This window comes from Lontra canadensis, unplaced genomic scaffold, assembly GCF_010015895.1.
Source record: "Lontra canadensis isolate GAN:19392208 unplaced genomic scaffold, GSC_riverotter_1.0 scaffold44, whole genome shotgun sequence".
Classification (NCBI taxonomy): domain Eukaryota; kingdom Metazoa; phylum Chordata; class Mammalia; order Carnivora; family Mustelidae; genus Lontra; species Lontra canadensis.
The window spans coordinates 221,601-247,090 of NW_022631038.1; the positions used below are offsets into that span (position 1 = coordinate 221,601).

Genomic DNA, 25,490 nt, shown 5'->3' on the forward strand with positions numbered 1-25,490 from the left:
GGAAGGACTGCAGCGCGGGACGCTCTAGTCGGCAGAGGTGCGAGCGGCGGGAGCTGGGGGGCCGGGAGGGCGGTGGGGCGGGGAGGGAGGGGGCGGGAACCGAGGGGAGCAGCCCCCACGGGTTCTCCGCGCCGTGGCTGGGGTCCGCGGGGCGTCCGCGAGGTCCCGGCGGCCTTCCAGGGGTCGAGCTCGGGGGTCCCGGGGGGGAGCGGGGTCCCGGCCGCCCGCCGTGGGACCGAGGGCCGCGGGCGGCGTGTCGCGCGGCCCCACGCCCCCGTGCCCGGCAGCCCGCGGGAAGGAGCGGTGCGCGCAGTTCTCCTCGCAGGCCCCCGGACCCGCCCCGAGATGTCGTACATGCTCCCGCACCTGCACAACGGCTGGCAGGTGGACCAGGCCATCCTGTCGGAGGAGGACCGCGTGGTGGTCATCCGCTTCGGGCACGACTGGGACCCCACCTGCATGAAGATGGACGAGGTGCTCTACAGCATCGCCGAGAAGGTAGCGCGGCGCCCCGCGGTCGGCCTGGGACCCGGGCGCGGCCGGTCCCCCCGCTTGGCCCGCTGGCGGGGGTCTTGGAGGTGCGGTGGTCTCGTTCGCGCCCCAAGTTCGGGCGCGGTCGGCAGAGGGAGGAGGAGGTTCCTGGCCGCGTTCTTACCCTGCGGCCCCCGGGGGTGTCCTTATGAGCTTCTGCCTTTCCCGGGAGAAGCTTCGTGGTGTCCCGGTGTCGACGGGGTTGACGGGTCCTCGCCGCAGGGTCGCGAACAGGACACACCTGGGGACTAGTGAGCTGGGTAGCTTCGCGGACGAGGACTGTGCGTTCCTGGTACCTTGTTTCCTGGTGTGGGAGCCCCCGCCCTGCCGGAGCATGAACCCTGCCCCCTGCTCCTGGCCCTTCCGTCCACCCCAAGTGACGCTCTGCAAGTCGCTTGGCTTCTGTCTCCGAGCGAGCGCGTTGCAGGAGGTGACAGGAGAGGAGAGAATCGGGCTCCGGGTGTTTCGCATCAGGACTACGGCTCGTGGGTGGTGGCGACGGTGCCGGTGCCGGCCCGTTCTATAACCGGGGCTCCGTGCTTCTCTGTAGCTTCTTCATGGTGGTTTGGAGGTCACTTTAATTTGGGTTTTTGCAATTGTAGCAACAAGACAAAGAGCCAACATTAGGCTGTTAATGAGACACCTAACTTACCGATATTCCAAAAGTAATTTGAGAGGCCACTTGAACGAAGAGTGAAAGTGATGGAAACATTGAAGCCATGTTTTCTCTCAGAGGAAAAGGGGTTAGAGGAACGGATGTAAGAGCGCATCTTGCATTGAGGACAGGAAGACTGTCTGACCTTCTGGGACATCTGGTGGGCTCCGTCCGTAGAGTGTGAGATCCTTGCGGTACTGCATTCAAGCCCCACATTGGGTTAGTTTACTTAAAAACAAACAACTGACCTTCCACTGCTCATTTTTACTATCTCTTGCTCGGTAGGAGAGGCAGACCGCAGCAGGGGTGGTGGCACTGGGGACACTGGAGACTGTTCTGCGTCAGTCATCATGAGTGTCCCTTGGAATACTTGCTGAAGTGCGTCTCCAAGGTTCCCGTTCTGCTGGTCTGGGGTGAGGTCCAGAAACAGCCCTTTTCAGAAGCCGTCCTGGCAGTTCTGATGGGACTTTCAAAACCCCTCAGCGGCAGTCAGGATCAGAGTAGGTGTGCTGTGGTTGCCAGCCGCTCCCTTCCTCCTCCTCCAGCAGCTTGAGAGCGCACCCTGGGAACTCGGGAGAGCAGCAATTTCCTGACATGGGAATCCTCCCAGCTGGGGTCCGAAGTCATCAATGAGGTGATGCCAGGACATCTCTCTTATGCCTTTGCTTAGGTTGTGGTGATTAAGGGCAGACGCAGCCGAGGTGGTGCTGCCTGGGAGCACCTCTCTGAGGACCACATGGCTGTAGCCCGGCTGTGTGTTCTGAGTCCCGTGTTGCAGCTGCTGGTGTGAATACCAGGTGGTGACCAGCTCCTGCTGCCCTCAGCACAGGGTCAGGGTACTGAGAGATGGCAGGGTCGCTTCACGTCTGAGCAACACCAGCAAAATGCTCTTAGCTAGGAGACAGATTTTGTGTGTTAATATAAGCTTTTAGGGACTTCCACAGTTCTTTTCTCATCCCTTCCTGTCGGTTATAGACTGAATTCCTCTATCAGTGGACGCTCTCTTTTTTTGGTATTGAACCTATTGACAAGAATAGCTTAACTGGGCTCACTTTGAGTGTTTTTCTTTGTTTTTTTTAAGATTTTTCTTTTTTGTCCAAAAACTTGGATTTCTGTTTATATTAATAAAGTTTTAGTAAAATATTACATAGTACAGTTATTAAAAATGCAAACTTAAAACGTATCCCAAGATTATTGCTTTATTTTTTTCTTAGTATAAAGGCAGAATATGAGTTTATGATTCTGGAAGCCCTTTTTGGGGAAGCTCAAGGGGAATTTTTGAAATTTAAGGTTTTAGTACAAAGAACAACTTAACTCTCCATTTAAAAATCTCCCTCTGGGGGCGCCTGCCTGGCTCAGTGGGTTAAGCCTCTGCCTTTGGCTTGGGTCATGATCTCAGGGTCCTGGGATCGAGCCCTACATCGGGCTCTCTGCTCAGCGGGGAGCCTGCTTCCCCCTCCCCCTCTGCCTGCCTCTCTGCCTACTTGAGATCTCTCTCTCTGTGTCAAATAAATAAATAAATAAATCTTTAAAAAAAAAAAAATCTCCCTCTGCAGAAATGGTAGAGAGTGGGGGATCTTCCTCATCTTGTTACAAGCCCTGTTTGGATACCCCAGCTGTTGTAGAGTGAGTAAAAGTTCCACAGTTTAGGCTGGACTTGATGCGATCGTTTATCCTGGAACGTGGTGCGTTGACTTCCCGCCCCCCACCTCGTGCTGGGTGTTTTGAGCCACACTGAAAACACAAGAGATCTGTGTGACAGTTTCACAGACGCCTGGAGTTTGGTAGAGTGAGAATAACAAAGTTTCCTGTTCAGCTGGGGTTTTTTTTTCTTTAAGATTTTATTTACTTATTTATTTGTCAGAGCGCACAAGCAGGCAGAGAGAGAAGCAGGCTCCCTGCTGAGCAGAGAACCCGATGTAAGACTCGATCCAAGGACCCTGGGATCATGACCTGAGCCGAAGGCAGCCGCTTAAGCCACTGAACCACCCAGGCATCCCTGTTCAGCTGATTTTATGCACAGCCTCAAAGAGAGACTGTTTTGTATACCTCTGTGCTGTCTTGCCATTTTGTACTAACAGTTTGTCACAGCTCATCCCGTGATGGGAAAGAATAGTTGGGACATTTAGATTTTTTGTGTTAAAAAAACTCATACAGATGAGTTTAAAATATGCAAAACCTCAATGGTATCATTGATTCATGATCATACGTTCTCATGAAGTTGTAAATAATACAAATATATGTATGGAACTTTTAGAAATGATTTTAAAGGATCATTCTTAAGCCTTGCATAAAGTAAATTGAACCTTACTGGAAGTCGATGTTCAGTCAAATGAGATATCTTATGAGTCAGGAAGAAGCTTATGTTTGCTGTGGATTTGCATGTCTGGGTATTACAGCCTTGAAGCTGGCAGCAAGCTCTGAGGGGCGGTGTGGAGTCTGGTTAGGAGCAAGGACCAGGCTAGCTCCTGCTACTTACTCCCTGTGTGATCTTTAACTTGTCTCTGTGCCTCATTTTACTCGTCTGTAAGAAAGGGACAGTAGTGTCTAAGTAGGGTAGTTGTGAGGCTAGAATTACTAGAACGCGCTTCTGGAACACTTTGGTCACACAGCCAGTCACGTATTCAGTAATTATGCACCGCTCTTACGGCATCATCGTGCGCATCACAACATTTGCAGGAGTTGCTGTGATAGAGCTACTCAGGCAAATAGTTGGGGAAAGTAAAGTTATCATGCAGGTTTTTAATGGCTTCTACATGAATGACCTAAGAATTGGTTCCTCGGAAATAAAATACAGAGTGGCAATTGACAGTCTAGAACATGTTTTTCCAGCATTTTACGTGGGTTCTTAGCTGGAGGAGGAGCTCTCTTAGAAGGCTGGAAGGGTGGTTGGTCTCCTGTGCGGGCCTTCAGTCTCCCTGATTCTAACGAGTGACTTTCACTTGTAGACGCATCTTGTAGAAGGGCTGCTGGACAGCTGAGTCAGTGACCTGCTGGAGGAGAAGGAGATGTCCGGCAACAGGACAACTGTTACACATGATCAGCAGAATATATACATTAAGAAACAACTTGAGAGTAGAAATGAAATTTGTACATAGAGTTCTTAGCTTTTAAAAAATGCTAGTAACAACCAATTAAAATTATTGCAAACATAGCAGGCAAAATATTATTTCAGATCTAGAAGACTTATGCAAATAAGTTTGAAGTACCATTTGAAAAGATGACTCCCATGGGTAGAGAGGCAAAGAACTTTAAAAAGAGGAAATTCTAATGGTTAAGTGAACTTGAGAGCCATGCACGTGAAAATAGTACGCACTGCTACTTGGACTTCTCAGAGATGAGAAGGTATTTACTGTGGCATGGGGAATGTTAATACTGATGATATTCTTTTGGAAAGCAGCTTGGCCTTGTTTGAAAAGCCTTAAGAGCTCAGTCATCCTACTTCTTCAGTAGGCAAAGTTTTATGCTCCACAGGACTTTTGGTATCATTTCTAGCAAAACTGGGAGCAACAACCATGTCTAACGGTAGGAGAGCATGGTGATGACTATAATCTCTGGTTTTTGAACATTTAGACCAGTCACCTTGTCTGGTGGGAAACAGACCTCAGCGTAGTCGTTGTGACGACCCATGAAGTAGGTGTGCCAAGTAATTTGTCCAGACTCGGAAATGGAGAGTTGGGATTTGAACAGGGAATGTCCTCTTCACCAGGTGGAATATTATGTGGCCATTAAAAATGATTTTCTAAGCTTTTTAAATACCGTGGGTATTTGTTGATGACGTCAGCTCGAGAAAGCAGAACGTATGTGATTTCCTCATGAGTGAACATGTGGGTCTGGGGAAAGGGAAACACTTTTCACTGTAAGACACTCATACTCTGTTAATTTTATTTGTCATATATTTTTAAGTTACATAACTTGTTTGAAGAACACTGGGCTGGAGCACCTGGCTGGCTCAGTCAGAAGAGCACGCGGCTCTCAGTCTTGGGGTCGTGAGTTTGAGTCCCATGTTGGGGGTAGACTTCACTTAAAAAAAAAAAAAGTGGGCTGGTCACGTGGCAGTGGATTTTCCCTTCCTTTTGTATATTTCCAAAGTGAGCATTTTTTAAATGGAGAGAATATCCTAGCTCCTTTTCAGTTTTCTAAAAAATACACAGGGTTGTAGTTAAGCACGGATTCCTTAATGGGTGCGAAATGTTGAGTAGAAATAGTTCAGCTTTGACAAGCGGAGGCTTTTCCAGAGGAGGGAGACTGCAGGGAGGCAGAGGGTCGGCGGAAGGCCCCTGGGCGCCACCCGGCTGGGCCGTGGTCCCCGCACGGCGATTCCTCGCCCGCTTGTGTCAGGAGGAGGTGCCACCGCACCGGCTCTGAAGGCCAGTCTCTCCAAGCCCAGGGTTACATAGTTAAGCTCACGCTGTCCCAGAACACATTTTTAGTGACAATAATGTGTTCCTTGCATTTCAAAATACGAGTTTCTTGTTTGAAGTTCATGCAGCGAACATGACGTGCTTGTGAGTCAGGCTCTGCGTCTGAGGACACGTCGGTAAAGACAGACACGGTTCTGCAGGGCCATCGTGTAGTCCACACGGGGCAAAAGAAGAACTGAGTACCAGGGCACCACTTGGTTGTCTACTATTGTTTTGAGAGGGCCTGTGAGGGAGGGGAGGGACGGGGGCATTCTCAGGCAGACCCCGCTAAGCCCTGAGCCTGCCGCGGGGCTCACAGCCTGAGTGAGATCAAGAGTTGGAGGCTCAGCCCAACTGTGCCACCAAGGCATCCCCGTCCCTTTTACTTCAGACGGAGCTACAGTTTTCTTACTCATCATGGGAGGCAAGAGGAAATTGGGCCTCTCCTAAAGTCTCACTGTAAAGACCAGCATTTACAGTGTGAAAATTGTCTCATCGAGTTGGGGTCGCTGCGTGCCCTCATACGTAAAATAGAAGCGATGTATCTTGATCACTTTTAGGAGGATGTGGTTTCTGGTGTCAGTCTCTGCTCTAACTTGGGAGGTTTGGAGGTTCCAGGAACCAGAACCCATTGGCTGAAGAATCCACGTCGAGCCAGAAAGGCACCCGGGCAGGCGCTGGCTTGGCTACTGGTGCTGCAGGAGGCAGATGTGCGCTTGGTTACGCCGGAACGTGAATACTGTTCCCTGTAAGTTACGGTGCCGCAAGGAGCACGGCTGCCCCGGGGGCCACGGGGACGTGGCGGGAGCCATCTCGCACAGAGGCTGTTTGGACCAGTGCCGCACGGCGCACGTCACCGCACAGCCGCCTTCTCTTTCACCCGGAAACGCGGGAATTGGCAGTGGCAGGGGAGGACCTGCCTCTCCACCTGAGACCCTCGGTGACGTCCCTCTTTTCACAGCCAGGCTCTCTGCGGGGCCTGTCCGTCCTTCCTGCCTTGTGCGGGTTTTGCACGGTCACTGATGACCTTCCAGTAGCCAGAGTCGCAGAACCACAGGCTTCGTCTGACATGAGCTCTCTGGTCCCTGACCCAGCTCCCTCTTGGGTGGTCCCTTGACTTGGTTTGTGAGTGTGCCTCTCTGGCCACCCCTGCTGCCCTTGGCCCTCCCGTGGGGCGGCTGGACTGGCCGCTGTTGGATGCAGATGGCAGTGGTGCCCAGAGCACAGCCATGCCAGCGTTCCTTGTAAGTAAGCCCTCCTCCCTAGATGCTCCTCAGTTTTCCCAGGTCCCCAACCCCTCCTTGCTTGGAGACAAACAAGTAAATGACCTGAACTTGGGCCTCGAAGGGCCCTGTCTACGTTTCCAGGCTCACGTTCCACCTCTAACCCCGCATCCCGGGTGTTGCTGCTGCCCTTGCCTTGTCCTCTCCGGCATCTTCATCTCGCACACGCCGCCTTTCTAGCCTGGCCCATTCCCCGCCCCCCTCAGGGCCTCCTGCCTCCTTTGGGCAGTCGAGACTTGGGTAGGAATCCCATCTAGAAGTTGCGCTCTGGAGCCAGACGGGGTGAGTCTCAGCTTTGCCGCTTGCTTCCCGTGTAGCTTACAGTCTTTCTGACTCATTTCTTAGAGTCACTCTGTCTTCCTGAGTCTTAACTTTCATTAACTGCGTCTTCATTCGGGGGTTAGAGTTAGACGTAAGGAGTGAGGAGTACCTTGTAAGTGAACTGACATACTTTGCTTCTGCTAGAACTCAGAGTGGGGGTTTAGATAGATGAGATAGAAGGCAAAGGAGATTGAGACTTGTATCTTTTTTTTTTTTCTTTTTTAAGATTTTCATTTGTTTGATAGAGAGACACAGCGAGAGAGGAAACACAAGTGGGGGGAGTAGGAGAGGGAGAAGCAGGCTTCCCGCCAAGCAGGGAGCCCGATGCGGGGCTCGATCCCAGGACCCTGGGATATGACCTGAGCCGAAGGCAGAGGCTTAATGACTGAGCCCCCAGATGCCCCGAGACTTTTCTTAGTCACCTTCTGATTGTGGAATGTCCATTGCTGCGAGTCCTTATGTTTTTAGAGTTTTTTGCGCACAGCAGTTTGTTGTGGTTCCCGGATTTGCCTCAAGCCCTAAAACCTCGCCCAGCGCTTCGTGCGTCCTGAGTGCGTTGACGGATGCGTGAGGCAAGAGAACTTTGGAGTTTGCTGTAGTTTACGTCGTGACTCAGGAAGTCCATTGTGTCGCGGGCGGGACTTCAAGTCCACACACGATACTGGGAAGTCAGTGAAAACCAGGCAGTAGCCAAAGTTCCCATCCTCGGGTGCTTGTGTGCTGAGGCTGACAGACCCTGGAAATGCAGTTTGAGGCCTCTGGGAGGGGCAGGGAAGAGGACGCCTGAATTTGCAAAGTGGCAGAGCGAATCCGTGGGACACAGATGCCAGAGTCATCTTGGAGGGAAAGTTTTGGGGACTGTGAAGTGGACGGCAGTAATAATTTGTAAATTATTACTAATCTTTTGCGATTCTTGGTTTCTGGAGAATTATCAGTAAAGCAAAACAAAACAAGATTTTTTGCATACAATAAAAAGGACAAATTTATGATTTTACTTTTCTCTAAAGTACATAATTTATAGCCCTGCCCATCTGATTTTTAGACTAATTGAATATTTACATGGCGATTCCCTAAGTTAATATTTACTCACTGTTACTGGTATCTGTTTTGCGCATCAGTCAACAGAGCAAGGCATTGAAGGGATAAAAATGGGTCAGGGTTACTGTCTGACCACTTTGTGTATTTATACACACTGACTGTTTTATAGTCTGAACTTCTGTGCTGCAGTTTCTGTTTTATTTTTAAATAAAATCAGAATATAGTTGATGAGTTAACCCAGAAAGTAAAACTGGGTTCTGGTGACGTGACCAGCACGTTCCCACTGTTGGCACAGGAGACCAGAGTTGCAGGACGGGGCTCGGCCACAGGAAGGTGCTGCTTTAGGGCTTTCAGGACACAGTGTGTAGACCACAGCGCATGGCAGCGTCAGAGCCCTCGGGCAGAGAGCCGGGGCATGACGGTGTTCAGGGTCTCTCCCGACCAGCGCTGGGACCGAAAGCAGTCCTTGTGAGATGCCAGCTTTGTTTGGTGTCGGTAGCTTAATTTTTGGTGTTAACTATTAGTTAATAGTTCCAAAGCAGAGGAGGGTTGTAGTGACCCCTCTGAGCCTCTCGCTCAGGTCCAGCAGTCCCCAGTACCTTTCAGTCTTCCGACGGCCCCGGCCATTTTTTACACTGCAGTATTTAAAGCAAATCCCAGATACCACATCATTTCATCTGCAAATTTTAGAATTAGTTTTATATGCATTTCCTGGGGCTGCAGTAACAGAGCCCACAAACTGGGCAGAGAAACGAATAGAAGTCTGTCATCTCACAGTCTGGGGGCCGAGAGTCCCAAGCCAGGGTGTCCACAGGTGCAGCCTCTGAAACCTTCTAGGGAGACCGCCTGGCGTGTCTTCCTGCTCTGGGGTTGTCTGCCGTCTTCGGTGCCCTTGTCTTGTGGGTATCTCCCGCCCTAAAAGTCAGCCATAGCCCCTTCTCTAACGACACCGTCTGGAATGGCCAGTCTGATCCTAGCAACGACATCTGCAAGGACTCTCTGCTGAATAAGGCCCCATTCTAAGCACTGGGGGTTAGGACTGCAGCGCATCTCTTTCTGGGGGGAAGTAACTCAGCCCATAACATACAGGGTTGTCTAGCTTCCCGGAAGGCACCGAGACAGCACTTGTAAGTGTTTAAAATGTCATGTCCTTTGTTGTAGAGATTACATTTTAGGAGTCTATCTCTGGAAATAATGAAATATGTACACAAACTTAAGGGTAGCAATGTTCACAGGTGAATAATTGGTATTAATGAAAAAAATCTGAATTATTTTCATGAAAAATCAGAACATAATAGAAAACGTAAAATAATGACCTAACCGTTTGATAAAGCAATTATGTAGCTGTAAAAATTGTGTTTGGGGAAAATGTATAATTTGTGTAAGAGACTGTCCATAATTAAAGCAGGATATAAAGTACTGTGGTATGACCACATTTTACTTAAACAGCAAGACACGTGTATGTGTGTAACAGAAAAAGTGGTAAAGAATTTACTAAAGATCTACTTGTAGCAATTAACTCTGGTCGTTGGGATTGGAAGTGATTCCATTTATTTAGTTAGTTAGTTAGTTAGTGGTTCTGTTTTATGGACTCTTAGCACCGGCGGGTGTGCGGGGCCACGTGGTAGGAGCGCCCGGCCGACTTCTCAAGGCCTGTTTTCCCGCCGCTCTTGGCGGCGCACACGCGCTGTCGGGAGAAGCTGGTGTAGGTGGTTGTCGCCGCAGGGGTGGCGGAACCTGCTTTTCCGGAAGGGGTGCAGGGTTAGGGTTAGGGTTAGGGTTAGCGCCCGTGTGTCGGCGTTACTGCGGAACAACGTGGGGGAGTTGGTTTGGAAATTGGCCTCTTCCACACAGATTCTTGCGCTTGCTTTTCAGTGTGCTTTTGCAGAGTAAAAAACTGATGTGTTACTTTATAGGGCTTTTTCAATCTCTTACTTTTAGGTTAAAAATTTCGCAGTTATCTATCTTGTGGATATCACAGAAGTGCCTGACTTCAACAAGATGTACGAGTTGTACGACCCGTGTACTGTCATGTTTTTCTTCAGGTACGTTCTCTTAAAGCTCTCGTCTCAGTTGGATATTGTTGGTTCGGAAGTTTGATGTAGTCCAGATGGCGTCACATCCGATGGCATTTCTGTAATAAAGTTGGGTAACAAGACTCCAAAAAAAGTTGTGGAGATTTAATTTGGAAAGAAATCACCATTTGGCGTTGTTTCTACTTGTCAAAATTTCTGTTTATTGTTAGTAGAAAGGCTGGTAAATGGCAGTATTAAGCCTTAGACATCCCCGGTGCCTGACAGGTGAGGAATGTCTGGGTGGGTTGTACGGGGCAGGTATTGGCTTATATCCTGTGCAACAGGTAACGCCATGTGAGTAGCTAAAAGCCACAGTGATGAGCTCAGTGTTCTGTTGCTCCGAGTTTGGGCTGGCTCAGTGGGTTTCCTCTCGGGGTCTCACGAGGCCACAGTCACGGGCTGGGCTTTTTTGGGGCCGTCGGTCGGGGAAGAAGCCAATGGCTCATTGGGTTGTTGGCCGAATCCCGTTCCCTGTGGTCACAGGCTGGGGCCGCTGACTCCTGGCGGGCTGTGTGCCGGGCCCTCCCTGCTGCTTGAGTCCCTTCAGTCTGCACAGCCTGCACCATCTCTGCGGTTTCCTGCTCTGCTTCCCCGAGGCTGTGACCAGAATAGACCCACCAAATAATCCAGGATTATCTCCTTACTTTAAAGTCACTTGATGAGCAACCGTGGGGCATCTGCCAGTCTCCGTCGTCTGCAGCGTCACTGGTGGCTGGCGTCTCATCGCAGCACCGTCCCAGGGATGAGGGCAGGAACTTTGCAGGGTTGGGTTCAGGGTCCTGTCTTCTGCCCTCTGCCCTCCGGCTCCAAAGACCCACATCCTTCGGGTGTACAAAAGCAGGGATGCATGAGGCTGCTTAGGCTGGTGGACACCCCTTACCTGTGGCCCCGTCTCTGGCAGCACACATCATGGGCCAGCCTTGCAAACAGGTCTGCTTTCTCGGGGCAGGTGAGGAGGAAGGGAATGACTCCCCAGCCCTGGGACGGTCTGCCCAGGCTTTCCTGCCTTTTCCGGGAAAGGCGTGTGCAGCCAGGCCATTTTCCGCCGACTTCAGCAGGTAGCATTTTGGGGTTCTCCCGCCGCCTTTCTCTGCACCGTCGTCCTCTGCAGCCCGAGTGCCTGTCCTGGGCGTCCATGGAGACCCAGGAGACGCGCCGCTCCTCACTTGCGACTGAACATTCCGCCTGGGCTGCAGCACCAGGTCGTGGCCTCTTCCGTGCCCCCCGCGCCCTTCTGCGTGGCAGTGTCTTCTGCCATCTGGAGGGGCCAAGAACTCCTTCTCTCTTTCCGCGGCTCTAACCCCGCGTCATCTGTCGTCACCGTCCACAGCAGGGAGAAAGCAGGTGGCCGCTCCAGGGCTCAACAGCTCCTCAGGTGCACGTCCAGGCGCATCCTGATGACTTCTGCGGGACCGTGTCCCCGAGGAACAGGGGCCCTTCCCTCCACCCCGGCGGTGTGCTCCTTCCTTCCTCCAGCACCTGCCCTGGCCATGCTCCTCCAGTCCGCGAGTCCACGAACAGCCGCTTCAAGGCAGTCCGGGCCTTTCCTGTCGTGCTGCTCCCAGTGCTCCCCACACCCTTAGGGTGCAACTCATGAGGGCCGTCTTGGGGCCAGCCTCCCGCCGCCAGTGGCTGGCCCGACCAAGGCACAGAGGACGCTGTGGCGGACGGGGCCGCAAAGAGGAGGATGCTGGGGTGGATGCCGGGGCGCTGGACTGAAGAGAAGACGAAGTGCCTTCCGCTCTTTCTGCGACGCCGGAATCCAAGACGGGGCGCCCCTCTGCTTGAGTTAATGTTTTCACCAAGTGTGTGTACTGAGCCCTGCCAGGTTTCGTGGTCTGCTGCCCGGACGTTAAGTCAGACAAGACGGTTCCTGCCGTCACCGGGTTTCGCGGATTGGCAGCAGCGGAGTAGATGAGCGAAGGCGAGCAGGTGTTTGTAGAGACACAAGTGCCGGGTCGGGGTGGCGGGGAGCTGAAGGACAGCCGGAGGAAGTCTAGAATGAGCTCGTACCTTCGCGGGGGCGGGCAGGCGGGCGCGGACGGTCCGGCCATGGTGGGGAGGCTGTAAGAGGCTGACAGGTGATGGGACAGGGAGGGACAGGGTCCAGGGTCCAGATTCCTGGGCCCGAGTGCGGATGTGGAGAGTTACCCTGGAAGTAGATGTTTGCAGCAAAGGAGAAACGTTGCGTCTGCCTTTTGGATGCTCCCTGTGGTTGGACAGATGGAGACTTGAGGTGCCGCTCTTCATTCCTGTAGAAGTGAAAACTTGAATAAATGAAAACTATCTCCAACAAACTTGGAGAGATCAGTGCACCAATGACAACAAGGGTTACTATCTCTGTAAAGTGCACATATCAATTCATTTTTGAAAGTAGCCTCTTAAAAATAAATCTGTAAAGTATCATCTACTTCCCTAATTATAGAAATGCAGACATACTAATTTCACAATTAGGACTTTGGATAAAGTGTACGCTAGGGTCAGGGTATTGTGTTTCCTTGGTAAATCGGTACAGCCCTTTGGGAAACAGTGTCACTTTCCAAGTGACTCACACTGTGTCCTGTAGGACGTTTGTCCCGAGGGAGTGGCTTAGCCATGCAGAGGGCGCTTGTGCCCTGCATGGTGTGTGCTTTTACACTAGTGTTCAACTGGTTCTCGTCTTCTAAATCGCGGTAGAGCCTCCTGACTGTGTGTGTTTTTGTCTTAACTGATTTTCTTTTTAAGATTTTATTTATTTGACAGAGATGACAAGTAGGCAGAGAGGCAGGCAGAGAGGTGGGGGGGAAGCAGGCTCCCCGTTGAGCAGAGAGCCTGATGAGGGGCTCGATCCCAGGACCCTGAGATCATGACCTGAGCCGAAGGCAGAGGCTTAACCCACTGAGCCCCCCAGGCGCCCTTAACTGATGTTTAACAAGAGCTTGTGATGGTGGGAAACAGAAGGCATTTTTTTCATGGAACTCTTAGGAGACTGTGAACACTGACCCGTCTCCTCTTTGCAGGAACAAACACATCATGATCGACCTGGGTACGGGTAACAACAACAAGATCAACTGGGCCATGGAAGACAAACAGGAAATGATAGACATCATCGAGACTGTGTACCGGGGCGCGCGGAAAGGCCGTGGCCTGGTCGTTTCTCCAAAGGATTACTCCACAAAGTACAGATACTGAGCTCGGCCTGGTCTCTGTGCACAGGAGTGGCGTGGAGTCGTTTTCATGTGGAAATATTGGAAACTATTTAAAGCCTTAGGGCAAGCGTTTGGAAGAGGATATGAAGATCACAGGGTTGGTTGGAGGGTCCTTTCTGTAGGGGTTGCATGGCCTCAACTCTCCGCCTGCCTGGCTGTTGTATTTTTTTTTTTTTTTTTAAGATTTTGTTTATTTAGTTGACCCAGGGAGAGAGAGAGAGATCACAAGTAGGCAGAGAGGCAGGCAGAGAGAGGGGGAAGCAGGCTCCCTGCCGAGCAGAGAGCCTGATGTGGGGCTCGATCCCAGGATCCTGGGATTATGACCCGAGCCGAAGGCAGGCACTTAACCCACTGAGCCACCCTGGTGCCCCTGGCCATTGTATTTTTATATTAGCAAATATCTGTAAATATCTAGCTGAAATAAATAAAATACTCAGTGATGGGGAAGTTGTAATTGCTTGGTTCTTACAAATTTGCCATGCAGGGGTGCTTGGTGGCTCTGTGGGTTGAGCCTCTGCCTTCGGTTCAGGTCATGATCTCAGGGTCCTGGGATCGAGCCCCGCATCGGGCTCTCTGCTCAGTGGAGAGCCTGCTTCCCCCTCTCTGCCTGCCTCTCTGCCTGCCTGTGATCTTTGTCAAATAAATAAATAAAATCTTTTAAAAACAATTGCCGTGCAGGTTACTGATTTTGGCAGTCAGAGTTACTGGACTTCTTTCCCATCGGAGTGGAATTCAAGTGTATATTTTGTGGGACCCTGTGTTTGCTGCGCCCTGTTGGGGGGAGGGGGGCGCGTGTAAGTCTCCCAGGGCTGCCATAGCAAAGTAGCCCAGATGGGAGTGACAGTGGACATGAGCAGTCTTCCAAATCTGAAGGCAAGAACTCTAGATCCAGAGGTGGTCAGGGCTGGGTCCTCTGGGGCTGTGCTGGAGAATCTGTCCCCTGCCCCTCTCCCAGACCCTGCTGCTTTCTGGTGATCATTGCCTGCTTTGGCTGATGCTTCCCCCGATCTTGGCCTTCATCTGCACGTGGCCTTCTCCCGTGTGTGTGTCTGTGTCCACATTTCCTCTTCTTATAAGAACACTGGTCACTGGAGAGGGCCATCCTATCTCCAAATAAGGTCACATTGTACTGGGGATTGGAACTCCCGACGTAGGCAGGGTGCACCTGGGCAGCTCTGTCGATGTGAAGTGTCTGCCTTCGGCTCTGGTTGTGATCTCAGGGTCCTGGGATCGAGCCCCGCATCAGGCTCCCTGCTCAGCAGGAGCCTGCTTCTCCCTCTCCCTCTGCCCCTCCCCCTGCTTGTGCTTTCTCTGTCAAATAAATAAAATCTGTTTAAAAAACTACCGACATGGGAATTTATGAGGAGGCACAACTCAACCCACAGCAGAATCCGAAGGCTTGAGTTCAGAAAGAATACACTTGAGGAAGAAAGTGTCTTTTATTCTGGTTATAAGAACAGTGCAATAAGATAATGATTCTAGGAGTCCTCCTTTTAAATACGAAGATTAAGTTGTTCCTCCTTCCTCTGAAGATGGAACCTCACGTACTCAAGCAGGCTGCATCTTCTGTGGAAACCGCGGTCCTGCCCCACGTGCAGCTGGTGTCCTCATCTCAGGCTTGCGCCTCTCCTGCCCCACAGCTCGGCGGTGGGTGGGCGGTGGGGAACGTCCCCGCACATCTCGTCCATACAGGCTCTGCTGTGACAACTCCGTTTTCTCTCAGGTGAGGAGGTGGCGGTGTCTGCTGTCCCGCGTGTGTCTCAAAATAGAGCCTGGTGGGCCTCAGTGTGCGAAAGCCATGGCCAGATTCACCGTGCTTGAGACACGAGTGCAGACCAGCACATGCACACGAGGCGCGCTTGAAGTAGATCTAAAACTCCAAAGCAGATTTACTGCATTGCTCCAGCCTTAATTTCCCACCTATGAAATAGGGAGTACAGTGCCCTGACAGATGAGGGGTGAGTGGAAAACTCATCGTGACCCCAGGTACCTGGCACACAGACATTCAGTGTTCTACTTCTGATGTTTCTTCAAGAGAGAACAGCCGAGGATCCCATGACAAACTCACTTTTTTGGCATCAAGGAAATGCAAATCAAAACCTGCAGATGCCACTTCCCACCCATTGGGGTGGTGTGACTAGATCCAAAGGGTCTGATTTTTTTTTTTTTTTTAAGATTTTATTTATTTATTTGACAGAGAGGGGGAAGCAGGCTCCCTGGCGAGCAGAGAGCCTGATGCGGGGCTCGATCCCAGGACCCTGAGCTGAAGGCAGAGGCTTTACCCACTGAGCCACCCAGGAGCCCCTAAAGGGTCTGATTATTGAAAGAGTCAAGGACACGGAGAAACTGGATGACTCAGACCCTGCTCGGGGAGAGGAGTACGGGCAACCCTTTGGAAAATGAGGAGATGACTTGCATGTCCATCAGCTGCAGAATGGGTAAACAAAATATCCATCTGTATAATGGGATGTTATTTGGTGCTAAGACATGAAGTACTGATGTACAGTATGTTGAACCTTGAAAACATGAGGGTGAGAGACTAGGCACCACATATCGTATGATTCCCATTTTTATGAAATGCCCGGAATAAGCAATTCATAGAGACAGAAAGTAAATTAGTGGTTAGGGGGAGGGGGACAGAGGGAGGTGATAGCTGATGGGTATGGGGTTTCTTCCTGAGATAATGAAAACGTTCTAAGAGTGGTTATGGTGATGGTGGCACACATCTGTAGATATACCAAAAACCACTGAATTGTGTTAATTGGTTAATTGTGTAGCATGTGAATTACATCTTGTTGATAAAGCTTTATTAGCTGCTGAAAAATAAGCAAAGAAAATTACATCCCACATTTGTAAACTTACCCTGTAGTAGTGCTGTAAATGTGTTGTTTTTATAAGTTTATGTCTTATTTTGTACCTACTGTCTACCTCAGCCTGAACTAAGTGATTTACAAGCCTTTTTCTCAAATCCTTCCAACCACCTGCCAGTAGCTAGTGTGCAGAGAAGGAAAGTAAAGGTTAGGTTGCTCAGAGTCCTGTCTCATCCAGAGGACGTGGCTTCAAGGCTGGATCTGTGCGGCTACCGGACCTGCCTCATTGCTGCACGCATTGCTTTATTCAAGTGGAAATTAATTAGTGCAGAAGGTGCACCAGTACCCCCGGTTCTCTGAGCAGTGAATGATTTCTGCTTCTCATCCTCCCCAGGGCAGCTTGTGCAAAGTCCAGGAGCATCTTGGCAGCTTACACAGAGGCAACAAGCCTAGAAGGTACGGCATATATTCAGGGAGGCAGTAAGTAATCAAGTACCCCGAGAAAACGGACACATAGGAGATAGGAAAGACTTCATTGCAGCATGACTGGAAACAGTCAAATGGAAAACAGAACTCAAAGGGTTACCACACAGCTGTCAGTGACTGAAGCAGAGCTACACACACCAGCGTAGACAACTGTCCCAAAACAGAGCCACTAGGTATGGCAGGGCACCACGGCATGACAGCATCTACTTACAGCTTTCAGACATTTGAAACACAGCTCTGCAGCATCGAAATAACCAGAAACCGCGTGTGTTTGCAGTAGATTGTTCTGTGTGGGTCCCTGGGGTAGACTGCCTCTTTCCTACTATTGTGAGCAGAGAAGCAAGGCGTTGGGGTCACTGATAGAGTCAAAACTACAACAACCCTAAAAACCGTCCCTGGATTTTAACAAAAACTGGAGTTTGGTTCCTCGGGTGGCTCAGTTAAAACGTAGGCTATCGAGGCACCTTGGGGGGCTCAGTGGGCGAAGCATCTGTCTTCGGCTCAGGTCATGATCCTGGGGTCCTGGGATGGAGCCCCACGTCGGGCTCCCTGCTCAGAGGGGAGTCTGCTTCTTCCTCTGCCTCTGCCTGCAGCTGCCCCCACTTGTGCCCTGTCTCTCTCTCTCTCTGTGTCAAATAAATAAAAAAGAGGAAGAAAATACAGGATGTGTCCATGGCCTCACCAGGTTTCTGATCTGAAAGTTGAGGTGCTAGTTGGGAAAGTCTGATATCTTGAAAATCAGAATGGGGAACTTTGGGAGAACTCACTTATATGGTTGCCATTTTGAATAGTTTTTCTACATCATCTTTACTAAAGGCTTTTAAAATACATCTAGTTTTAGTATTCTTTTGTGGCATTTTTACATTTATCATCAAAAGCTATACAAGGAACACTAATGGCTTCTTAATGAGACTTGTACTGTCTTGCACACTGTGTTGGGGTGACATCCCACTAGTCTCCCCAACCACAGCTATAACCCCATCCTCCAACTGGGCTTTGATTTTCTTGTTTAGTAGAGTAGTTAAGCGCTCACACATCTCCATGGACAAAAAGCACCATATAAAGGATTGCAAAATTATTTTGAAACTCTAGCAATTCAATTATTAATTTATTTAAAAAAAAATTTAAGTAGCTCCTGGACCCAAGGACTGAGCAAAATCAGTCTGGTTGCTTGCTGCCTTGTGAAGATAACCAAATGATCATGTAAAAAGTGAAATTACGACTGTGATAGTCAATAGCAGAGTGCCAGGAGATCATATACCGAGTAGATCTGACCCAGATGGGGATTCAGGGAGAGAATCTCTGAGGAGATTATTTTCAAGCTGATATCAGATATTAAAAAGCTAACTATGTGGGTGTAGGGGTAATTGCATTCCAGAAGGGGACCTGCAGGAACAAAGGCCCATGGTGGGAGGGAGGCGGGCTCATCTGAGAACTGTGGTGGCTTAGGTGGAGTGGGCACAGGTGGGACACTTTGCCTTGGGAACCAGGTGTAACGTGATCAGATTTTAGTTCTGAGATCTTTCTGTCCCCTTGGAAGAGCTAAAAGGGGATTGGGAAGAGAGTTGAAAGTCTATGGTGATAGATCAGGCAAGAGACTGTAAAGAACGGAAATTAAACGTGAGAATTTAAAACTTCACACAACTGCTTCTAGAGCTGCTGACTGACAGATTTAGGCCTTTATTATTAAACTTGAGGTTTTCATAAGTCCCTAATTTTGAGGTAAATGAGTTTTAAGTTACAAGTTTATGAATATAACATTTGATATTGAATTCACAACATTTACTTAAGTATTCTGTGAGTAAATTGCTTGCTGCTAAAAGTCATGTTTGTCTAGTTTATGTTTGAATAAGTGTGTTTAAGCACATTTAACTTCATCTACTACTTTCCCCCTTTTCCTTATGGAAGCATTTTGACTTCATTTAAATATATGTAACATGGAACTGGAAAATACCAATCCTTTAGGAATATGTTAGGGAACTAGATGAGAAAAATATGCAGCTAAGAATATTATATCCAGCTAGGCTGTCATTGAAAGTAGAAGGAGAGAGAAAAACTTCCAGGACAAACATAAACTAAAAGAATTTGCAATCACCAAACCAGCCCCACAAGAACTACTGAAAGGGGTCCTCTAAGCAAAGAGAGAGCCTAAAAGTAACATAGACCAGAAAGAAACAGAATACACAGTAACAGTCACTTTACAGGCAATACAGTGTCACTAAGTTCATATCTTTCGGTAGTTACCCTGAACATAAATGGCCTAAATGCCATTTATGGCACAGGGTATCAGATTGGATAAAAAACACAGGGTATCAGATTGGATAAAAAACAAGACCCATCGAGGGGCACCTGGGTGGCTCAGTGGATTAAGCCTCTGCCTTCAGCTCATATCATGATCTCAGGGTCCTGGAATTGAGCCCCGCATCGGGCTCTTTGCTCATCAGGGAGCCTGCTTCCCCCTCTCTCTCCTCCTGCCTCTCTGCCTACTTGTGATCTCTCTCCCTCTCTCTCTCTCTCTCTCTCTCTGTCAAATAAATAAATAAATTTTAAAAAACAAAAACAAAAATAAGACCCATTGATATGCTGTCTACAAGAGACTCGTTTTAGGCAGAAAGACACCTCCAGATTGAAAATGAGGGGAGTAGAAAGCAGTTTATCATGCTAATGGATATCAAAAGAAAGCTGGGGGGCACCTGGGTGGCTCAGTTGTTTAGCTTCTGCCTTCGGCTCAGGTCATGATCCCAGGGTCGTGAGATTGAGCCCTGCATTGGGCTCCCTGCTCAGCGGGAAGCCTGCTTCTCCCTCTCTCACTCTCCCTGCTTCTGTTCCCTCTCTTGCTGTGTCTCTCTCTGTCAAATAAATAAATAAAATCTTAAAAAAAAAAAAAAAAAAAAGCTGAGGTGGCAATCTTCCTATTAGACAAATTAGATTTTCAACCAAAGACTGTAAAAGGAGATGAAGGACACTATATCATAGTTAAAGGGTCTATCCAACAAGAATGTCTAACAATTGTAAATATTTATGCCCCTAACATGGGAGGAGCCAATTATATAAACCAATTAATAACAAAATCAAAGAAACACACTGACAATAATACAATAGTACGGACATTAACACACCCTTCACTGCAATGGACAGATCATCTAAGCTAAGGATCTACAAGGAAACAAGGGCCCTGAATGACACACTGGACCAGATGGGACATCACAGATACATTCAGAACATTCCATCCCAAAATACACATTCTTCTCTTCTGCACATGGAACATTCTCCAGAGTAGATCACATCCTGGTTCCCAAATCAGGTCTCAACTGGTACCAAAAGATTGGGATTATTCCCTGCATATTTTCAGACCACAATGCTCTGAAGCTAGAACGCAGTCACAAGAGGAAAGTTGGAAAGAACCCAAATACATGGAGGCTAAAGAGCATCCTTCTAAAGAATGAGTGGGTCGGGACCCCTGGGTGGCTCAGTGGATTAAGCCTCTGCCTTCAGCTCAGGTCATGATCACAGGGTCCTGGGATCGAACCCCACATTGGCTCTCTGCTCCGCAGGGAACCTGCTTCCTCCTCTCTCTCTGCCTGCCTCTCTGCCTACTTTTGATCTCTGTTGGTCAAATAAATAAATAAAATCTTTAAAAAAATAATGAATGGGTCAACCAGGAAATTAAAGAAGAATTGAAAAAATTCATGGAAACAAATGATAATGAAAACACAACGGTTCAAAATCTGTGGGATGCAGCAAAGGCAGTCCTGAGAGGAAAGTATATAGTGATACAAGCCTTTCTCAAAAAACAGGAAAGGTCTCAAATACACAACCTAACCCTACACCTAAAGGAGGTGGAGAAAGAACAGCAAAGAAAGCCAAACCCAGCAGGAGAAGAGAAAGATCAGAGCAGAAATCAATGAAATAGAAACCAAAAGAACAGTATCAACGAAATCAGATCAACAGATCAGTTGATCAACAAATCAACGAAACTAGGAGCTAGTTCTTTGAAAGAATTAATAAGACTGATAAACCCCTGGCCAGACTTATCAAAAAGAAGAGAGAAAGGACTTAAATTAATAAAATCATGAATGAAAGAGGAGAGATCACAACCAACACCAAAGAAATACAAACAATTACAAGAACATTTTATGAGCAACTATATGCCAACAAATTAAGTAATCTGGAAGAAATGGATGCATTCCTAGAAACCTGCAAACTACAAAACTGAACCAGAAAGGAAGAACTAGAAAACCTGAACGGAGCCATAACCAACAAGAAAATTGAAGCAGTCATCAAAAATCTTCCAAGAAACAAGAGCCCAGGGCCAGATGGCTTCCCGGGGGAATTCTACCAAACATTTAAAGAAGAATTAATACCTATTCTTCTGAAACTGTTCCAAAAAATAGAAATGGAAAGTTTCCAGACTCATTTTATGAGGTGAGCATTACCTTGATCCCCAAACCAGACAAAGACCCATCAAAAAGGGAAGTTACAGACCAATATCCCTGATGTACATGGATGCAAAAATTCTCACCAAAATACTAGCCAATAGGATCCAACAGTACATTAAAAGGATTATTCACCACGACCAAGTGGGATTTATTCCAGGGCTGCAAGGTTGGCTCAACATCTGCAAATCAATCAATGTGATATAATACATTAATAAAAGAAAGAACAAGAACGATAGGATCCTTTCAATAGATGCAGAAAAAGCATCTAACAAATTACAGTATCATTTCTTAATCAAAACTCTTCACGGTGCAGGGAAAGAGGAAACATACCTCAATATCATCGAAGCCATCTATGAAAAACCCACTGTGAATATCACTCTCAATGGGGAAAAACTGAGAGCTTTTCCCCTAAGGTCAGGAACATGGCAGGAATATTTACTATCACCACTGCTATTCAACATAGTACTAGAAGTCCTAGCTTCGGCAATCAGACAACAAAAAGGAATGAAGGCATCCAAATGGGCAAAGAAGAAGTCAAACTCTCACTCTTTGCAGATGATACGATACTGTGGAAAACCCAAAAGACTCCACTCCAAATCTGCTAGAACTCATACAGGAATTCAGTAAAGTGGCAGGATTTAAAATCAATGTAGGAAATCAGTTGCATTTCTTTACACAACAAGACAGAAGAAAGAGTAATTAAGGAGTCGATCCCATTTACAATGGCACCCAAAACTGTAAGATAACTAGGAATAAACCTAACCACAGAGGCAAAGAATCTGTATTCAGAAAACTATAGAATATTCATGAAAGAAATTGAGGAAGACACAAAGAAATGAAAAACCATTCCATGCTCATGGATTGGAAGAATAAATGTTGTTAAAATGTCTAATGTACCTAGAGCAATGTATACATTTAATGCAATCCCTATCAAAATACCATCAATTTTTTCCCACAGAAATGGAACAAATAATCCTAAAATATGTAGGGAACCAAAAACGACCCCAAATAGCCAGACGCATGTTGATTTTAAAAAAAAAAAAAAAAGCAAAGCTGGGAGCATCACAATTCTGGACTAAAAGCTCTATTACAAAACTGTAATCATCTAAAGACAGTATGGCACTGGCACAAAAACAGACACACAGATCAATGGAACAGACTAGAGAGCCTAGAAATGGACCCTCAACTAATCTTCAACAAAGCAGGAAAGAGTGTCCAATGGAAAAAAGACAGTCTCTTCAACAAATGGTGTTGGAAAAATTGGACAGCCACATGCACAAGAATGAAACTGGACCACTTCCTGGCGCCACACACAAAAATAGACTCAAATTGGATGCAAGACCTAAATGTGAGAAAGGAAGCCATCAAAATCCTTGAGCAGAACACAGGCAGAAACCTCTGACCTCAGCCTCAGCAACTTCTTCTTAGAAACATCACCAAAGGCAAGGGAAGCAAGGGCAAAAATGAACTATTAGGACTTCGTCAAGATCAGAACCTTATGCACAGCAAAGGAAACCGTCAACAAAACCAAAAGACAACTGACAGAATAGAAGAAGATATTTGCAAATGACATATCTAGATAAAGGGCTAGTATCCAAAATCTATAAAGAACCTTTCACTCAACACAAAGAACAAATAATCCAATCAAGAAATGGGCAGAGGACATGAACAGACATTTCTTCAAAGAAGACATCCAGATGGCCAACAGACACATGAAGAAATGTTCAATGTCACTTGGCATCAGGGAAACACAAGTCAAAACCACAGTGAGATACCACCTCACACCAGTCAGAATGGCTAAAAATAACAAGTCAGGAAACGACAGATGTTGGCGAGGATACAGGGATAGGGGAACCCTCCTACACTGTTGGTGGGAATGCAGGCTGGTGCAGCCACTCTGGAAAACAGCATGGAAGTTCCTCAAAAAGTTGAGATAGTGGTGCCTGGGTGGCTCAGTGGGTTAAGCCTCTGCCTTGTGCTTGGGTCATGATCTCAGGGTCCTGGAATCGAGCCCCGAGTCAGGCTCTCTGCTCGGCAGGGAGCCTGCTTCCCCCTCTCTCTCTGCCTCCTTGTGATCTCTCTCTCTCTGTCAAATAAATAAATAAAATCTTAAAAAAAAAAAAGTTGAAAATAGAGCTACCCCATGACCTAGCAATCACACTACTGGGTATTTACCCCAAGGATACAAACGTAGTGATCCGAAGGGGCACGTGCACCGAATGTTCATAGCAGCAATGTCCACAATAGCCAAACTATGGAAAGAGCCTAGATGTCCATCAACAGATGAATGGATAGAGAAGATGTGATCCATATACACAATGGAATATTATGCAGCCATTGAGAGAAATGGAATCTTGCCATTTGCAACGACGTGGATGGAACTAGAGGGTATCATGCTGAACGAAATAAGTCAATCAGAGAAAGACAATTGTCATATGATCTCCCTGATACGTGGAATTTAAGCAACAAGGCAGAGGATCACAGGGGAAAATGGAACAAGACGAAACCAGAGAGGGAGATAGACCATAAGAGACTCTTAATCTCAGGAAACAAACTGAGGGTTGCTGGAGTGGAGGCAGGTGGGGGGATGGGGTGGCTGGGTGATGGACACTGAGGAGGGTATGTGCTAGGGTGAGTGCTGTGAAGTGTGTAAGCCTGATGATTCACAGACCCGTACCCTGAAACAAATAATATACTCTATGTTAATAAATTTAAAAATCTAAAAAATTAAATAAAATTGAAAAAAATGTTAGGAAGATGTTAAAACAGGAATGATATTATAAAATGCCAAATAACCTCTAAAGGCAGGTGTCTGTGGTTTGAGTAAATAATTGAAATATTAAATGTCAGACTATGAAAGGGGATCAGCTTGGAACTTTCCTTAGAAAGAAGTTAGTGTTTGGGAGAGCATAAATGTTTCTTTTTCATTTCTTAAGTAGGCTCCACACCCAATGTGAGGCTTGAACTCGTGACTCTGAGATCAAGACTTGCATACTCTACCAGCTGAGCCAGCCAGGCACCCCTAATGTTTTTATTTTAGTTATTAACTAATAGAAGCTTTCTCCCACCCCCTTTTTAAAAGATTTTCTGTATTTATTTTGAGAAAGAGTGTGAGCAGGGGGAGGGGCTGGGGGAGAGGGAGAGAGAGAATCTCAAGCAGACCCCCCTCTGAGAGCGGAGCCCATCTTGGGGCTCGATCCTGTGTCCTTGAGATCACACCCTAAGCTGGACTCAAGAGTCAGACGCTCAACCGACTGAGCCCCCCCAGGTGCCTAGAAGCTTTCTTTTCTACGTACTTAAAAATCCTGGATTTTGAATTGTGGTCTATGTTATTAATGAGGACTCAGATCGGTTTGGTTTACTTCAAATATCCACTTTAATTTCTGCTGAGATCATGACAGGAGCCGAGATGCTTTGAGACTGTTCACATACTCCAACGGAGCTACTATGATTTTAAACCACCAAGAATACTGAATCTAAATGATGCCATTTTAAAACTTTGGGTTAAAAAAAGAAAGACATGGGGACGCCTAGGGGGTTCAGTCACTGAAGTGTCTGCCTTCAGCTCGGGTCATGGTCTCGAGGTCCCGGGATTGAGCCCTGCATCGTTCTTCCCGCTGACTGGGGAGTCTGCTTCTCTCTCTGCCTGCTGCTCCCCCTGCTCGTGCTCTCTCTATCTCTCAAATAAATAAAATCTTTTTAAAAAAATAAAATAATAAAATGAAAGACATGCACCCCTTTTGGGAGTATAACATGACGCTCCCTTTCTTAGATGCGTTTGACTAAATGTACTTCTGACCCCAAGGAAATGTGCACAGAATTCATGGTAACAGCGCTCCCCACGGCATTATTTATAACAGCGGGAGAGTGGGGAGCAGCCTCAGTGTCCGAGGGGTATTATAGGAAAGTTCAGATTATTACATACAATAGAATAGTAGTCAGACATTTAAAAAAAAAGGTATGAAAAGTGTATGAAATTCTCACAAAATGTTTATGATATGAAAAGAACAGGATATGAGATTATAAACAACATGATCAAGCATATATAAAATAGTATATGCACAGAGAAGTGCTCACAGTGGTTAATTCTAAATTGTAGAATTCTGGGTAATTTTGACTTTTATATGAAGAATAAGTTTTATTTCATATTCAGGTATAAGGTTATTTTATACAATGAGAGCCTATTATCAACCCTTTTTAATTTTTTTTAAAAGATTTTGTTTATTTATTTGACAGAGATCACAAGTAGGCAGAGCGGCAG

At 47.4% G+C, this 25,490-nt stretch overlaps 2 protein-coding genes across 2 annotated transcripts in view; one reads left to right on the forward strand and one right to left on the reverse strand.

Moving 5' to 3' along the window:
* On the forward strand, positions 1 to 13,668 carry TXNL4A (thioredoxin like 4A). Its single transcript, XM_032872181.1, has 4 exons — positions 1 to 37; positions 314 to 498; positions 10,173 to 10,276; positions 13,306 to 13,668. The coding sequence occupies exons 2-4, from the start codon at positions 346 to 348 to the stop codon at positions 13,475 to 13,477; spliced, it is 429 nt and encodes a 142-aa protein (XP_032728072.1). The 5' UTR covers positions 1 to 37; positions 314 to 345; the 3' UTR covers positions 13,478 to 13,668.
* Positions 12,349 to 25,490, reverse strand: part of HSBP1L1 (heat shock factor binding protein 1 like 1) — a 17,384-nt gene continuing 4,242 nt past the window's right edge. The window contains exon 4 of the mRNA XM_032872183.1: positions 12,349 to 12,558. The gene's annotated coding sequence lies outside the window, so the exon portion shown is untranslated. The remainder of the gene's footprint in view (positions 12,559 to 25,490) is intronic.